A 17,428-nucleotide genomic window follows, 5' to 3' on the forward strand; every position below is an offset into this window, starting at 1 on the left:
AAGGAAATTAATGGGATTTTTACCTCTCTGTGCAACAGTTGGGTTCCGGAAGTAAAAACTCCTAATAACTGTTACCCTGTGATCTATGAGACTGTTAATCCATGGTATTTGGTTCTGTTGAAGCCGTCAACCAGCATCATTTCAATTTATTCTTAAAATAATCCTGTTCAACAGCAGAATTCGTGGTGAAAAACTACATTACCCATGATGCTGTACAGAAAATTCCACCAATCAGAGTCGGCACAATCAAAATGCACCAAAATAGGTCTTTAGCTCCGCCCACTCCCATGAAGTACTGTGAATGACGTAATCAAGTCGCTCTCAAAATACTTAAATATTTGTATATGTGTGCACAGTAAACTTAAAATATAAGTTAAAAAATAGGTTCACATTCTTGTACCTTTGTATTTTGTCCGATTTTCAAATACTTCTTTGCTTCAAATCAAAGTTTATAGTGTTGTGATTCACCTTGTTGCTGATTGGCTTGGTTCATCGCCTATAACACTTTTTCAAGACTTTTTTTAAATCCCTATGGTAAAAATGAATGGAAAAAATACTTCAGAATGACCTTATGACCTCAGAATTCCATGATTGGCCAATCAGAATCAATTATTCCATTGCTGTTGAATAAATAACTATACTTGCCAGAAGTAATTTTGTTTTGATTTTTAGTTTTACTACATTCAATTATTTATTGCCCTTTTTTCCCAAAAAGCAATCCTCTGCAGTGATTGTACTATGTTTTGTACCTAACATCAGCCCTCAGCTGTGGTAAAATAACTGTAACACTCTCATGTCTTACTGCTTGAATAAATAACATTGTGTTCGGTGTGTTTCAGAGCGTGTTCCAGCAGCGAGACCGAGAGCGAAGCTGGAGACCTTCTGGACCAGCAGTTTGAAGAACTCAATAATAAACTCAACTCAGTGACTGACCCGACCGGCTTCCTGAGGATGGTTTCCAGAAACAACCTCTTCAACAGGTCAGACACACAGAAATCATCTCATGAAGCAGCTCAGAAAACTCGAGCTTTCTGAGAGCATTTTCAAGATGTTCTTTTTAGTATAATGAAGAAGGTCAAAATGACAAAAAACAACATTAAAGGGGTTCTTGATTATGATTTCATGATTTTTTAGTTAGTGTGTAATGTTGCTGTTTGAGCATAAACAACATCTGCAAAGTTACGACGCTCAAAGCTCAATGCAAAGGGAGATATTTTCTTTTACAGAAATTGTTACAACAAACGGCTGGTAGGGACTACAACAAGATTCTTCCCGGGTTGGTGACATCACAAACCCCAAAATTTACATAAACCCTGTCTAAGGCTAAACACCGTTACTAACAATCCTCATTTTGGCTGCGTGAGATTCTCCAGCTTTGTTGTTGTTGAGCAACCGAAGCGTGAGCTGTTAAAGCTCCACCCTCTTCTGGAAAGGGGGCCGGAAGCAGCAGCTCATTTGCATTTAAAGGGACACACACAAAAACGGCGTGTTTTTGCTCACACCCAAATAGGGTCAAATTTGACAAGCTATAATAAATGATCTGTGGGGTATTTTGAGCTGAAACTTCACAGACACATTCTGGGGAAACCAGAGACTTATATTACATCTTGTGAAAAGGGGCATTATAGGTCCCCTTTAAAGTTTCATGAAACTGATTAAAATTGTTTGTTATATGACAGAAGTTAAATGATAGATTTGTTTGAGGAAGAGACCCAAATTTAACTTCACTAAAAATCCACCATGGCTTGTTCAGAAGAGTTCATGATTCATTGAAAAGATCCAACTGAAAATAACTTTTTGAATTAGATCTATCTGATGAATCATTGTGAATGTGTGTGAATGATTTGTTCACTGGTCTGGTTACTGGAAGTAAAGATTATTAGTGAATAACAAGTTAAATTTTTGTCGGATTGCTATTGGACAATTGCACAAGTTGTGTGGACCAATTTTATGGTGAACTTTTGTTTCTGAGAATCAAGACCAAGACCAAAACATCTGGTCTGTGAAGGTCATATATACTGAGATGCAACATAATTTTGATTAGCTTTTGATGAAAGTCGATTGATATACTTGTGTACCAGCATAAGACTTCTAAAACTTGTCATTTAATCTATAGTTTTTTATTACAAATAGGTTTTTCTTGTTCTAGATCTGGCATATGTTTATATTTAACCTAAATAAACCATTTGATATTAATCTACAGGAAGAGAAAATCACTCAAATAGTAGAGAAAAACCCAATCAAACACCAAATCATTAAGCAATTAGTAAACATGTTTGCTCATAATGGATCTAAACTCTGCCGGTGGAAAGGAGCAGCTCAGACGGATGATAATTAGGGAGCCAGTATGGAGGGATAGTCCGAGTCCTTCACATCTTCATTCATTAGGAGAGAAAGAAGGATCGTTATTAGCACTGAAAGAGGGGGAGGGAGGGAGGAAGACGACAGCTACGACAGGAACAGCGAGGGCAGGAGGTGCTGTTAAAGACGGGGTCAGAGCGGTCATCATTAGAGCTGCGCTTCTCATTAAGAGCTCTCAGAGCCGCACATCTCTCTGTATTCATTAAAACAAAGAGTCGTCCCTGAGCGCAATTCACTAATGAGCATGTGCCACTGTGTTAAACTAACAATTCAGTCAGATACGACGATTCAGGCATCGTTCACTCACACTCAAACCTGTTTGACTTTCTTTGTTCTAAAACAAATAAGTGGTTAAAATGGCTGTGTTTCAAGTCTTCTGAAGTCATTTGATAGATTTGCGTGAGGGACAGACTCTAATTTAAGAGTTTATTCACTGAAAATCGTTTTAAATACTGAAAATGATTCATTAATGAGTTGTTCTTTTGAGACGGATCTTTTCAGTGAATCATCTGAAATCATTGTGAATGATTCATTCACTGAACAATCACTGGAAGTATAGATTATCAGTGAATAACGAGTTAAATTGATTTTTTTTTAATAAGAGATGGAATATAGTGCATTTATACACTATTACAGTATTTATTAATAATAGCTTTTATTTTTATTTTTTCATTTTTGGTTTAAGTTTTAATCATTTTGTTATGTGCTTTTGTTATTTTTATTGTTTTGTTTTGTTTTTTGTCATATTTAGTTTTTTTATTTCATTTAGTTTATTTCAAGTTCAAATTGTTCCTTGAATCATTTTATTTTATTTAAGCTTTTTATTTAAGCTTTTTTTATTTTATTTTATTTCAGCTTTATTTAAGTTAAAGAAAATTATTTTTAATATTTTTATTTTCTATTAACAATAATGTATTATGCAATTATAATATTTAATAATATTAGCTTTTATTATATTTTCATTTTAATTTTTGGTTTAAATTTTAGTCATTTTTTATGTGCTTTTTATATTTTTATTTAGCTTTATTTTATTTATTTTTATTTCAAGTTCAAGTTTTTCTTTGAATATTTGTTTTATTTTATTTAATCTTTATTGCATTTAAAGAAAACAATTTTAAATAGTTTTAGTTATTTTAGTACTTCAAATTAAACTTAAAAACTTGAAATAAACTGAATAAAATAAAGTTGAAGTACTGAAATTGCTAAAAAATATTAATATAATATAAATAAATTAAATAAAGATTAAATAAAATAAATCAAATATTCAATGAAAACCTTAAAAAATAAGCTTTTCATGAATATTTATATTATATTTTATTTCAGCTTTATTTCAGTTAACGAAAAGGATTTTTCACACAGGTTTGGAACGAGTAAATAACACCAGAATTGTATTTTTTGGCTGAATTAATCTCTTTAATAATCCATCTTGTCATCACACAAATGATCCTCCTGTCGTTTGATTGGGTCTGATGTCGAACCAATCGCTGACGCTCATTAAACATTGACGAGGCGTGTTTGATCACCCGATTAACCTCCAAACGGAGGCCAGAGTTTGGGAGAATGAGACACCTGTGTGTCGCCGGAAGGTCTGTGATCCCTCTGAAGGCGTGTAATCATAAAGCTCCGTGACAGGAAGTGGGAAGGAAGTTGTCTGCGGTGCTGTTCGGTTACCATAGCGATGGCGATTAGACCTGGAGTATGTGGGGTCGTTACACCTACACAGATTCTTTAATAACGAGGTGTTTTGATGTCGTCTGTAAGGTGATGTGGCTTCTGTCTTTATTCCCAGAGATCCAGAGTGATGAACTGTGGGAATAAAGACACTGGAGTTACTGTGATTTCACCAGACATGACATGAAGCCGAGCACTCGACACAATAATGATCAATGAATTATTACATTTAATAAAACATAAGAATTACAATAAACCATTCCTCTGCCAAAAATATATAATAGTTTCATTGTTTATTATTATTATTATTTGTCATTAGTATACAGTATAACGCTATTATATATTACTATTATGTATATGACACTTAATTGTTCTAATAATAATTATTATATTTGTCAGTAGTCTACAATATAATATTATTAATTGTTCTTAATTATTTTAATTGTTTATTTTTTGTTTATTGTTTTTATTTGTCATTAGTATACAGTATAACACTATTAATTGATGTTTATTATTATTATTATTTGTCGTTATTATACATTATAACGCTATTAATTATTCTTAATTATTCTATTTATAATTATTATTATATTTGTCATTAGTATACAATTTAATATTATTAATAATGAATTAATGAATTAATTATTCTATTAATTATTCTAATTATTGTTTTATTATTATTATTATTTGTTTATAATAAAAAATAATGTAATTTTCATTAGTATACAGTATGACACTTAATTTGTTTATTATTATTATTTGTCATTAATATACGATATAACACTTATTTATTCTTAATTATTCTAATAATAATAATTATATTTGTCATTAGTATACAATATAATATTAATTATTAATTAATAAATAATTAATATTTATTCTATCTATTCTAATTATTGTTTTATTATTATTTTTATAATAATAATTATTATTTTTAATATTATTTGTCAGTATATTATATATATATATATATATAATGTATATAACACTCTTAATTATTCTTAATTGTTCTAATAATTAATATATCTGTCAATAGTATACAATATAAAATGTTTAATTATTTTTATTTAAACATTTAATAATTATTATTTTTGTCATTAATATGGAATATAATATTCTTAATTATTCTAATTATTATTGATTTTATTATTATTATTTGCCATTAGTATACAATATAACATTATTATTATTATTATTATTATTATTATTATTTGTACAGCTGTAATTCTATCTTTCTTCTAAGAGGTTCACAGTGACGTTTTCAATAAAACACATTTTGTGATTCTGCTATTTTTATGTAGTTTATTTTTGTGAAAGAGTGTTTGTACCACAACAGTCCAGCCTTGACCCATGATGACCTGCTGTTATAAAACACGAGCTGTTTCTTAGGTGTACGGCGCCATCTAGTGTTAGTTTCATATGTCTAGTATTCTCTGCAGTGGTGTGAAGTTATCCGATCTGTTCTCCTGTGTCACTGTGAATGTCTTGGCACACTACATACTCTTTTTACTTAAAAAGAATATAGTGTGTTCAGAATGCTGATTATCTGTATTTCCAGTGTGATTGCTGGACTGGAAGCAATATCAACCATTATATTTAACATCTCATTCATGACTTTACACAAAACTCAATTTAAAATGCAAAATGAAGCCATTTGTTTGTGAGTCTGAGTATAACTAGACACTACTCAACGAATTAAACATGCAAGATTTTTATCACCGGATACATGCTGTTTTAAAAGTACAGAGTGTTTGTCATGTTGTTTCAGGAGTTGTCAGAGTATGACGAGTCTCTTCAGTAACACGGTGTCTCCGGTGAAGGAGGGCACCTCGTCTCTGCCGCGCCGCGCCAGTGCGCTCAGCAAACCCCCGTTACGAGCGCTCTACGACCTGCTCATCGCCCCGATGGAGGGGGTAAGACTGCGGCACACTTCACCAGTGTTCAAACAATTACTGGAATGATCAGTGATGGCGAAGGTTCCTTTTAGAAGCAATATGTTACAATGTTGCGTTACTTCTTTAAAAAGTAACTATTTACGTTACTTAGCTACTTTTATGTCAAATAACGCGTTGTTTTGTTACTTTTTGTCTGTGTCTAAGTGTCTATATTATAGAGAAGAGAGAGAATTTTAATTCAGTAGTCTAAAAAATGTTTCAGCAAATTAATTAAACTGAAAAGTAATGTGCAGTACTTTTTTAACCCTCTGGTGCTCTTCGTGTGGTGGTCAATAATGATAATGATAATCAATAATGACCGATTTTTTTATCTATTTATTTTTTTCCATGAAATGAATTTACTATATTTTAGTTCGATAATGATATTGATATTTTTAGGGGATTTTATGGTACTAAATTATATTTATGCCGTAGTTATTATCTATTTATTCACTTTTTGAGCTTAAATCTTGAATGCTTTGGAGCACAGACTTAATTTTGATCTCTTTTTAAAGATGACGCTTGGCAGATTATTGCTGAAGTGAAAAAAGTTTTAAAAAGTTAACTTAAATGTTATAGAATTGTATGTTTATTGTTATGCAAAATGCGCAAAAATACTATTTTCAATTTTTATATGAAATATATATTTTCCAAAGCCTGTTTCAATCTAAATCTGTGAGAAAATAAATCTAAACAAGTTGCATTCCAAATTTGAGCTTGATATCTCAAAAAATTAGCTTTCAGTAAGATTTTGTTTGGCTGCAGTACCAAACGTGTCCACTAGATGAAATTCGTCTCCCATTCATTTCCAATGCGCTCATTTTTGACGTGAGGATGACGTGTGACTATTTTTTTCAGGACCATTTGACTTTTTTGCATCATGTCCATGATTTTTGTGTGTGTGTGTGTGTGTGTGTGTGTGTGTGTGTGTGTGTGTGTGTGTTCACATAGTAAGCGAGCTTCGTACAATTCCAATGAAGTAAAAAAAAAAAAAAATGTACAATTGTTCAGTCAAAAATGACCAAAGAGCACCAGAGGGTTAATAAAAAGTAACTCAAATATTTATAAAATAATGCATTACTTTAATTGCGTTACATCAAAAAAAGTAATCTGATTACATAATGCACGTTACTTGTAATGCGTTATTTTTATTTTATTCTATTTTATTTTATTTTTCAATGTCTGCTGTTTTATTTTAATTAAAATGTGGCTCACCCAATTCGATTTTAGAGCCATGAATGATAATTTGATTATGTAGTGTGGTTTTGAACATGCGATGTGTTTTCCTGTAGGGTCTGATGCACTCCAGCGGTCCGGTCGGCAGACACCGGCAGCTGGTTCTGGTTCTGGAGGGCGAGCTGTATCTCATCCCGTTTGCTCTGCTGAAGGGCAGCTCGTCCAATGAGTACCTGTACGAGCGCTTCAGTCTCATCGCCGTACCGTCCATCGGCAGTCTGGGGAACACCGCTAAAGTACGTGCACTACTATTGTTTTTTAACATTTTTACATTTTTTATTAGCTTTTAATTTTATATTTACAGCTATATATATATATATATATATATATATATATATATATATATATACGATATAGATAGATAGATAGATAGATAGATAGATACTGTGTGTGTGTGTGTATATATATATATATAGCTTTAATTTATACCTTTTTCAGTTGTTGTAATTTTAGCACTTCAGCTTTAACTATTTCAGTTAGTTTTCAAGGCAACATTTCTAATTTTCTATTTTACTTTTTAGTTTTTTCAACAAATTATTTCTAATAGTTTTACTTTTAGTTAACAATAACAACACTGATATATACTACTATGTGCCTGTGTTTGTTTGTTTGTTTGTTTGTTTGTTTTAATGTTTTGTTTGTTTGTTTTTTAACTCAAGCAATACAATGTCAGGCTGTTTTAGCTCTAATATTTTTAGTTTTGTTTTGTATATTCTGAACTTTTGGGTTGCGTCCATCAAGTCTTAAATAAAAACAACAACAACAACATTTTTTTTTTTTTTTTTTTTTTAAATTTGCTAGATTGTCAAAAATAGGCATTTTTACATGGTTATTTAATATATACATTTTTTTTTAATATATAATAAATCTTTATAATAATAAATGTAGTAAATGTGTTATGTGCTTGTCATTTTTATTAGGTTTTTCTTTTAGGTCTTTTAGTTTTAGTGATTTTAATACTTAAGCTTAATTTAAACTTATTTTATTTAATTTAGCTGCCAAAGCAACTTTTCTAATTTCTGTTTGTTTTTTTTTAACTTAAAGTTTTTCATCTAATATTTATATTTTGTTTTATTTCAACTTTATTTCAATTAACAAAAACTATTACACAAACTATAATAGTTTGTTTTATTTAACAGTAACAACACTTAAGGTGTTTCAGACAATAATAAAGCAATAAAGCAATGAGACTTGAGCGATACAGTGATTTTACCATAATTAAGAAGCGTTGTTTGATATGACGTGAGGGGGAATGTCAAAAACCCCATTTACTGTGGTAAAATCAATGTTCTTTACAGCCTTGAGTGCCTTCATGCTTTTATAAATCACCAACAACAACATGCCAAACATTAAAGTCGGCATGAAGCGCAACTAGTGATAGTCTTTTCTTCCCTATTGTATCGTATATCTGAGTGAAACGCTTCTCAAACAAGAACAAATGTGGGGCGGGGCTTGATTTTGTCTGTGGGGAATTGATTGGATAGTTGTGGTTTGCTATTGGTGGATCTCATGTGAGTGACAGGTTGCCCCGCCCTCATCATCAGAGAAGAGATGAGGCAAGAGGGAGGGGAAGATATTTTGATAAACGAATAAAGAATCATTTATAATTATCACTGCAATATTCCATAAAAAAAAAAAAATTGATTTGATTTCATGTCAACTTTAATATTCAATAAATATTTTTGATACCAAATTCATCATTTTCATCAGGTTCATCCTCGACGGACCGGTCCGGTTCTGTGTAATGGAGGAAGCTCGATGGCTGCGGTGGTTGGAAACCCTCGGCTGCCGCCGTCAGTGATGGACCGCTGGCTTTGGGGTCCGATGCCCAGCGCTGAGGAGGAGGCACACATGGTGGCCGATCTACTGGGCTGCCAGCCGCTGGCCGGCCCCGCCGCCACCAAGGAGCGGGTTATGAGCGCCCTCACCCAGGCCGAGTGCGCCCACTTTGCCACGCACATCTCCTGGAAGTTGGCGGCCCTGGTCCTCACGCCCAGCCAGGACGCCAACTCTGGAGCGGTGGCAGCGGCTTCTGGCGGAGGAGCAGGAGGTGGAGAGAGCGGAGTGAAATCCAACTACACCATCCCAGAGAGTCTGCGTGTGCCAGACGACGCCAGCGATGCTGAGAGCATCTGTGACAGCCCGCCGCTGCAGGAGTTCCTGCTCACCGCCGCCGATATCCTCGATCTCAGGCTGCCCACTAAACTAGTCGTGCTCGGGTCAGTAGACGTGTTTCCAGATCAGTTTATACTCTGGGCTGGGCATTATGGTCATGCAATGGTAGAGTTGTGTCAAACTGTTGAGATTTTCTAAAAAGTTCCTATCAGTGTTTAGTTGCTTATGTTTGCTGAACAACGTCACAGTGTCATGTGGCTTTAAATGTGGTTCTATCTATAAACTATAGATAGATAGAATTTTTAAATATTTAATTTTTTATATGTATACTATTTTTTATAGTTGTTAATATATATATGTTTTTAGGTTTTCATATATCTTTAGATATATAGATAGATAGATAGATAGAATTTTTTTATATTAATGTTTTATATGTTTTGTAGTTGTTTATATATATATATATAATGTTTTTATTTTTTATATATCTTTAGATAGATAGAATTTTTATATTTAATTTTTTATATGTATACTATGTTTTGTAGTTAATATATATATATAATGTTTTTAGTTACACTGTATATATATATATATATATATATATATATACTGTATATAGACAGATAGAATTTTTATATATATATATATATAATGTTTTTAGTTTTTCATATATCTTTAGATAGATTGATAGAAATTTTTTATATTAATGTTTTATATGTTTTGTAGTTGTTTTTATATATATATATATATATATATATATATATATATAATGTTTTTATTTTTTATATATATTTAGATAGATAGTTAGAATTTTTATATTAAATTTTTTATATATATATATATATATATATATATATATATATATATACTATGTTTAGTAGTTGTTTGTGTATATATATATATATATATATATATATATATACACACACATTGTATATATATACTGTATATAAATAGATAGATAGATAGATAGATAGATAGATAGAATATATATATATATATATATATATATATATATATATATATATACATATATATATATATATATAAATATATATTACACACACACACATATATATATATATATATATAATGTTTTTTTGTTTTTGTTTTTTATGCATTACATAATGTGAGGCAAATTTCGCTTTTGTCCACCAAGGTCCAAAAAAAAATCTATTTAATTAATTGAATTAAGTTTATTTAGTTATTTATTTTCAAAAATAGGCATATATATATATATATATATATATATATATGTATGTATGTATGTATATATATAAAATTATTTCTATGATTTTATATAACTCATTGAATCATAATATATACTGTTATCCAGATATAAAATCCTCACACCATTATATAAGCTTTTGTTCGTACTGCCCACCGTCATCTACATCAGCATTTTCACACATAACTGCTGTTTAACAGGCTGTACCACGACTGCGGCCACATCCACTGTAGTTTTACAGTCTATTTAAGATAATAGCATCTGTATTCCAGTGAATTACTGCTCCATGATGCTAATAGACTGTTTTCATAACCCTGCAGCTCGTACCAGGAGTCCGATAGTAAAGTAACTGCGGACGGGGTGGTGGGTTTGACGAGGGCTTTCCTGGCCGCTGGAGCTCAGTGTGTGCTGGTGTCTCTGTGGCCAGTTCCCGTCGCAGCCTCCAAGATGTTCGTCCACGCATTCTACAGTGCTCTGCTCAACGGCACCAAAGCGAGCGCGGCTCTCGCAGACGCCATGAAGACCGTTCAAAGCAGCAAACAGTTCTCACACCCCTCCAACTGGGCAGGTATGTTCGCAGTGCCATAATACCATGCATAGTATCCAAATTTTCACACTATATTGCATGTATGTGCAATATATAAACAAATCATACGGTGGTGAATCTGCAGTGTGGACTGAAAATCTAAAATAACTGACACTACATGCACAGTGATGTCGTGTAGCACACTACTGCTGTTTTCAAAATAAAGTAGGCAGAATTGAGTATATACTGCACAGTTTTAAGGTTTGTTTGCTGTACTCCTCATGATTTGAATCCGTCTCCACAGGCTTTATGCTGATTGGCAGTGACGTGAAACTGAACAGCCCATCATCTCTGATTGGTCAGGCTCTGGCTGAGATCCTACAGTATCCGGACAAAGCCAGAGATGCCCTGAGGGTTCTGCTACACCTGGTGAGAAACACACACCATCTTTACCAGGAACACTGGGCCATTTACATTTATTAACAATATGTATATGTGTGTGTGCTATTATTTATTATTTTTAATTATTTATTTTGATTTATGTGTATTTAGTGTTTATTTGCAATAATTATATCCATTTAGTAGTATATAATTGAGTGTATATAAATATATAGTGTCTATATTATGTGTATATATTTAAATTGTTTTTTAATTACTATTATTTTAATTATTGTAATTGAAATATATAGTACACTTTATGTGCTTTTAACAATTATATTTTATTTTATATACAGTGTGCATATAGTATTTATATAGCATCCATATATATATATATATATATATATATACGCATATATAATATAGTGTGTATATACATCAGTTGTTTTTTGTTTATTATTACTATGTGTTTTCATTACTATTATATTAATTATTGTAATTGTTATTTTTATCTTATATATAGTACATTTTGTGCAGTAAATAAAATTAATGTTACATACAACATGCATATAGTAATATAGAAGTATATAAAGAATATGCTATTATAATATTCTGTATGTTAAAGTATAAAATGTATTTTTTTCATATATATATATATATATATATATATATATATATACCCACTGTATGTACATACTGTACACACACACACATGCAGTATGTATATAACATGTATATCTATATTACTATATGCACATTGTAACATTAAATTTAATTATATATATATATAATATACTGTATGTACATACTGTATGTTTACATTATATTACATATATCTTATACTGTACATATATATATATATATATATATACTATATATGTAATACAGTAATTGTAATGTAATGTAATGTTACAAACAATGTGCATATAGTAATATAGAAATATATTAAGAATATGTTATTCTAATATATGTTAAAGTATAAAATGTAATTTTATATATATATATACACCATATTTATAATATGTATATACAGTGTATCTATCTATCTATATATATATATGTGTGTATATATGTATAAATATATATACACACAGTAATTTTATATTTGTAATATTTAATTTATAATATATTCTTTTTCATTTTCAATCGAAAATGCCAAAATAGTAGTAATAGAAAATAAGTATGTGCATCTAAACTTTTGTCTGGTGTTGTACAGTCAGATCATCTGTGTCTCTGTGGCTCCCCCAGGTGGAGAAATCTCTCCAGCGCATTCAGAACGGCCAGAGGAACTCCATGTACACGTCTCAGCAGAGCGTGGAGAATAAGGTGGGCGGCGTGCCGGGCTGGCAGGCTCTGCTGACGGCGGTGGGATTCAGACTGGACTCGGCTGGAACGGGCCTCCCCGCGGCCGTCTTCTTCCCCACCACTGACCCTGGAGACCGACTGCAGCAGTGCAGCACCACCCTACAGTCACTGCTGGGTACGACACGCTGTCCTTATATTACACAACAAAATGATGAGGAAAAATAAAATCTCAGATTGCAAGCACACAGAACGCTCTTCATTTTAAAGCAACCCCAAAAAAAGATAGAAGTGTCATTACTCTTTGTTTGCTATGTGCAATGGTCAAACTAGGGAAAGTAAAATGTGTAAATTCTCACTTGTTGGTCATTGGGGTTGTTTCAAGTGACTTTAAAAGTTATTTGTCCTTCATGTTCGCAGGTTTGCCTCCTCCTGCTCTGCAGGCGTTGTGTAAACTGATCACGGCTTCAGAAACCGGAGAGCAGCTCATCAACCGGGTGAGACGTCACACCACATATCACATGCTCTGAAAACTATCCTGCGCTCATGGATCTTATCTGTGCGGCTGTATTATTGTGATGCTCATTTTTGCTTTTTAACAATCTTCTTTCCTTTTCTTTTCCTAACCTTACCACTAAAGGCTGTTAAAAATGTTGTGGGAATGGTAAGTGCTTAAATATCTAACTAACTCTACACTAACACACTACTGTAAATTAACTTAAGTTTATTTTTAGCTGTGCTGTTTTAGTGTAAATAATAATAAAATAATCATTTTATATATTGGACATCATTAGACATGAGATTCTTCTCTATTTTCCCACAGCTCCATCAGGTTTTGGTGCAGCTGCAGTCTGGAGAGAAGGAGCAGGATTTCTCTCTCGCGCCCATTCAAGTGTCCATCAGCGTGCAGCTCTGGAGACTTCCTGGCTGTCATGAGTTCCTGGCTGCACTGGGTAAGAGCAGCTTCAGCACACGAGTAACCGCTCGAGATGCTTTACTCCATGCTGATGGGTGTCTCTCTCTCTCTTTCTCTCTCTCTCTCAGGGTTTGACCTGTGTGAGGTCGGTCAGGAGGAGGTGGTGTTGAAGACGGGCAAACAGGCCAACCGTCGCACCATGCACTTTGCTCTGCAGTCACTGCTGGCACTGTTTGGTGAGTGTCATTCCAGCCTCACAGTGTTAATCTCATCAACAAACATTTTTTTGTTGGGAATTTAATTAGTAAAGTTTTTATTATTATTATTATTATTTTGCCATCTATACCAAAGATTAAGAAAAAGACAGTTTCTAAAGTAGTAGTTTTTATTATTTAATATATATAATTATTTAATATTATTTAATATATATTCATATTATATTTCTATATTTATATATATATATATATATATATATATATATATATATATAAATTATTTAATATATATTCATATTAATTTAAAGTGTTTTACTAGGATTTAAAAAGAATCATAACAGATGTATAAGAAAAAAATAACAATAAAAAGTAAAACATAAATGTATGATTACATTATTATTACATTAAGATAATGTTATGATGTTATTATTAAGTTATCATGTTATTTTTAAATTTATAATGTTATATAATGTCAGCAAAATGACATTTCAGTCAAAAATGAATGGATCTGACCTTAAATATATATTTAAAGGTCATTTTTTGACTTACTTAAATTACATTTTTGTCAAAAGACAATAACTAATATATATATATTACATATCTGTTGCAATATTGCTAAAAATATACAATATATATTTTTAAAAATACTAGGTCATATTTTCATCCATTTTTCTTTTTTCCATATATTGATTTATTATTTTGAAAAAAGTCAGTTTTCATTAATAACATAAATATAATTACATAAATAATCACAACTACTCTTTTTACCACCTATAAAATGTATCTATACACCCTTAAATGTAATCACAAATATATATGTATATATGTAATATATATATTTTTCATTGCAATATTGGTAAAAATATACAATTAAAAAAATTACATAATATTATAATAGTCATTCATTACATAAAAATAATTATATAAATAATCACTATTACAATTTTTACTGCCAATAAAATTGCTAAATAATCACACCCTTAAAAATACAGATATCAAATGCCATGTTACAACATCTGACATTTTAATAACTCCCACTTGAAATGCTTTAATGTTCCCTTTAGACTCTACTGAGCTGCCGAAGCGTCTGAGTCTGGACAGTTCATCGTCTCTGGAGTCTCTGGCCTCGGCGCAGTCTGTGTCCCACCAGCTGCCCATGGGCTATCCCAACCCTCCCTTCTCCCCTCCATGCCCCGACAGCCTGGCCTCAGACGCCATCTCCGTCTACAGCCTGAGTTCCATCGCCTCCTCCATGAGCTTCCTGTCCCGTCCCGAGGGCACGTCCGAGTTTATCAGCCAGCGCTCTCGGCAGCAGGAACTAGAGCGCCATCGGGGTGGAGCCGGGCTCTTTGCATCCCACAGGCACACAGCGGTGCCACGCAGTCGCTCGTCCCCGCATGGAGCCGTAGGAGGACATGATGACGAAGAGTATGAAGGATACAGTATAATCAGCAGCGAGCCGTTGGGTAGCCAATGCGACACGCTCCCTCGTCCCGCTAACCACAGGAACCATCGGGGCGCAGCGCGCGGCGGAGCCGGCAGGGGTTATGCGGTATCCGTGTCCTCAAGGGGGAGCGTAAGCACCCCGACGTCTCCAGTTAAAGCCACCCTGGTTCCTAGCCCCAACTCGCCGTTCCAGAAGGTCGGGAAGGTGAGCAGCTCTGACACGGGCGAGTCCGACCAGTCCAGCACGGAGACGGACAGCACTGTGAAATCCCAAGAGGAGCGTACGTCCGGAGCTCCTTTGGACCCGCAGGAACTGGCACAGAAGATCCTGGAAGAGACGCAAAGCCACATGCGGGCTGTCGAGACTTTGCAGAGAAGCGTCCCGCTGGGTGACGGGATGAGCAGCGGCGGTGGCGGTCCGCCAACCCCGACCGGAGGGTCTGCTTTCCGTTCCTCGGAGACAAGCGCATTCAGTCGGCCTAGTAGCAGAGCGAGCATCAAGGCGCAGTCGTCTCCACTCCCGACGCGCCCCAAACCGCCCTCCCGCACATCCTCCCTCCAGAAGATCAGCTCGGGATACAACAGCCCCGCCACGTCTGAAACATCCCTGAAGGAAGGCAGCCAACCATCGCCTACTTCTGACAGTCACGCCCAGTTTAAACTCAAGTACCCCAGCTCGCCCTACAGCGGCCACATCTCCCGCTCTCCCAGCAACATCTCGCCCAGCTCGGGCCACCAGTCGCCCGCCGGCAGCGCTCCCTCTCCGGCGCTGTCCTACTCCTCGACGGGCTCGACACGCTCCAGTCCGGCCGACGCCCCAGATATCGACCGACTCAAACTGGCCGCTATCGACGAGAAAGTCCAAGCGATCCACAATCTCAAGACCTTCTGGGCCAATGCGACCCAACAGCAGCACTCGGGACCAATGCGGGTGCTCCGCGGCGGTAAACTGAGCACCGCCAAACGAGACGTCCTGGGCCTTTTGAATCTTTCGCCCCGGCATGGAGTGGCGGGTCAGGATTCGCCCGGCCAGGATATGCCTCTCGAGCACAGAAATCCACCCAACGGCCATCGCAAACTCGATCCGAAGAGAGTCGCACCTTCTCCGACGGCTTCCACCGGAAGTAGTCCGGGTTCGCATCCCATCCGACTGCCTACGGGGAACGGGTACAAGTTCCTGTCGCCAGGACGGTTCTTCCCTTCGTCTAAATGTTGAGATTCTGTCCCTAAAGGAGTATTTGGAGTATTTATAACTCTTGAAAACAGTGAAAAGGACAGTCTGGGTTAGGAAGTGCACATTCCCAGAAGCCTCAAACTGCCTACTGTTTTATTTTCCGTGCAGAGAGCATATAATCCTTATGCTTCCACCTACACTGTAAAGGAACGTTTATATATGCAGACTGATCTTAGACCTGCGCAAGGCATGTCAGATTAAAAAAAAGAGATTATACCAAAATGGTATTTCAACAAAAAGACAAAAAGGCTCGCTGTTTGTGTTAGTGAATATGATGCGGCTTTGACTGGTTTATTTTCTTTTTTTTCTTTCATTTTTTAAAATATAATTATTGTTATTGTTATTATTATTATTATTATGGATGGTAATTGTTATTACAGTTATTTGTTTTGTAAATTAAATCAACGTTTTGCAATCAGTATTATACGTTTTATATTGTTAAAGAAGCAAACCATGCACAAAAAAAGTTGGAAAAAAAAAAACATTTTCATATTTTTATTGAGATGGTGACGATGCACCTGACCTGACTTCTATGTGAATTGAGTGTCAGTATTACAGCATGGGTTCTCTTGCTCTCCAGTGATTCAATGTCTTTTTAACAGAGATTTTACATATGTGGACTCTCATCCAGACATATCCCAGTCATTTCTCAGTAAAATGGTCTCAATAAAAAGTTTAATTTACTCCTGTGGTGGTCTGCTGTTCATTTTCAAAGGGAGATATTTTCTTTTATAGAAATCGCTACAACAAACAGCTGGTAGGGACTACAACGAGCTTCTGGGTTAGTGACATCACAAACCCCAAAATTTACATAAACCCCGCCCCCGAGAACACACAACAAAGGGGGCGAGGCCATGTTGGGTTGCTTT

The 17,428-nt window shown here is 34.4% G+C and overlaps 1 protein-coding gene across 3 annotated transcripts in view; it reads left to right on the forward strand.

Moving 5' to 3' along the window:
* Positions 1 to 17,243, forward strand: part of ttc28 (tetratricopeptide repeat domain 28) — a 287,139-nt gene extending 269,896 nt beyond the window's left edge. For 2 of the 3 annotated variants that reach the window (XM_051909035.1, XM_051909037.1), the window contains 12 exons: positions 840 to 980; positions 5,801 to 5,945; positions 7,259 to 7,438; positions 8,913 to 9,421; positions 10,863 to 11,110; positions 11,373 to 11,497; positions 12,695 to 12,926; positions 13,169 to 13,245; positions 13,389 to 13,412; positions 13,572 to 13,701; positions 13,793 to 13,900; positions 14,944 to 17,243. In XM_051909035.1, coding sequence (XP_051764995.1) covers positions 840 to 980; positions 5,801 to 5,945; positions 7,259 to 7,438; positions 8,913 to 9,421; positions 10,863 to 11,110; positions 11,373 to 11,497; positions 12,695 to 12,926; positions 13,169 to 13,245; positions 13,389 to 13,412; positions 13,572 to 13,701; positions 13,793 to 13,900; positions 14,944 to 16,541 — 3,517 coding nt within the window. In that variant the 3' untranslated portion in view covers positions 16,542 to 17,243. The remainder of the gene's footprint in view (positions 1 to 839; positions 981 to 5,800; positions 5,946 to 7,258; positions 7,439 to 8,912; positions 9,422 to 10,862; positions 11,111 to 11,372; positions 11,498 to 12,694; positions 12,927 to 13,168; positions 13,246 to 13,388; positions 13,413 to 13,571; positions 13,702 to 13,792; positions 13,901 to 14,943) is intronic. The other variant, XM_051909036.1, reaches the window with a different exon arrangement.
* The last annotated feature ends 185 nt before the right edge of the window (positions 17,244 to 17,428 follow it).

The sequence above is a fragment of the Ctenopharyngodon idella genome, chromosome 10 (assembly GCF_019924925.1).
Source record: "Ctenopharyngodon idella isolate HZGC_01 chromosome 10, HZGC01, whole genome shotgun sequence".
In the NCBI taxonomy this organism is placed as follows: domain Eukaryota; kingdom Metazoa; phylum Chordata; class Actinopteri; order Cypriniformes; family Xenocyprididae; genus Ctenopharyngodon; species Ctenopharyngodon idella.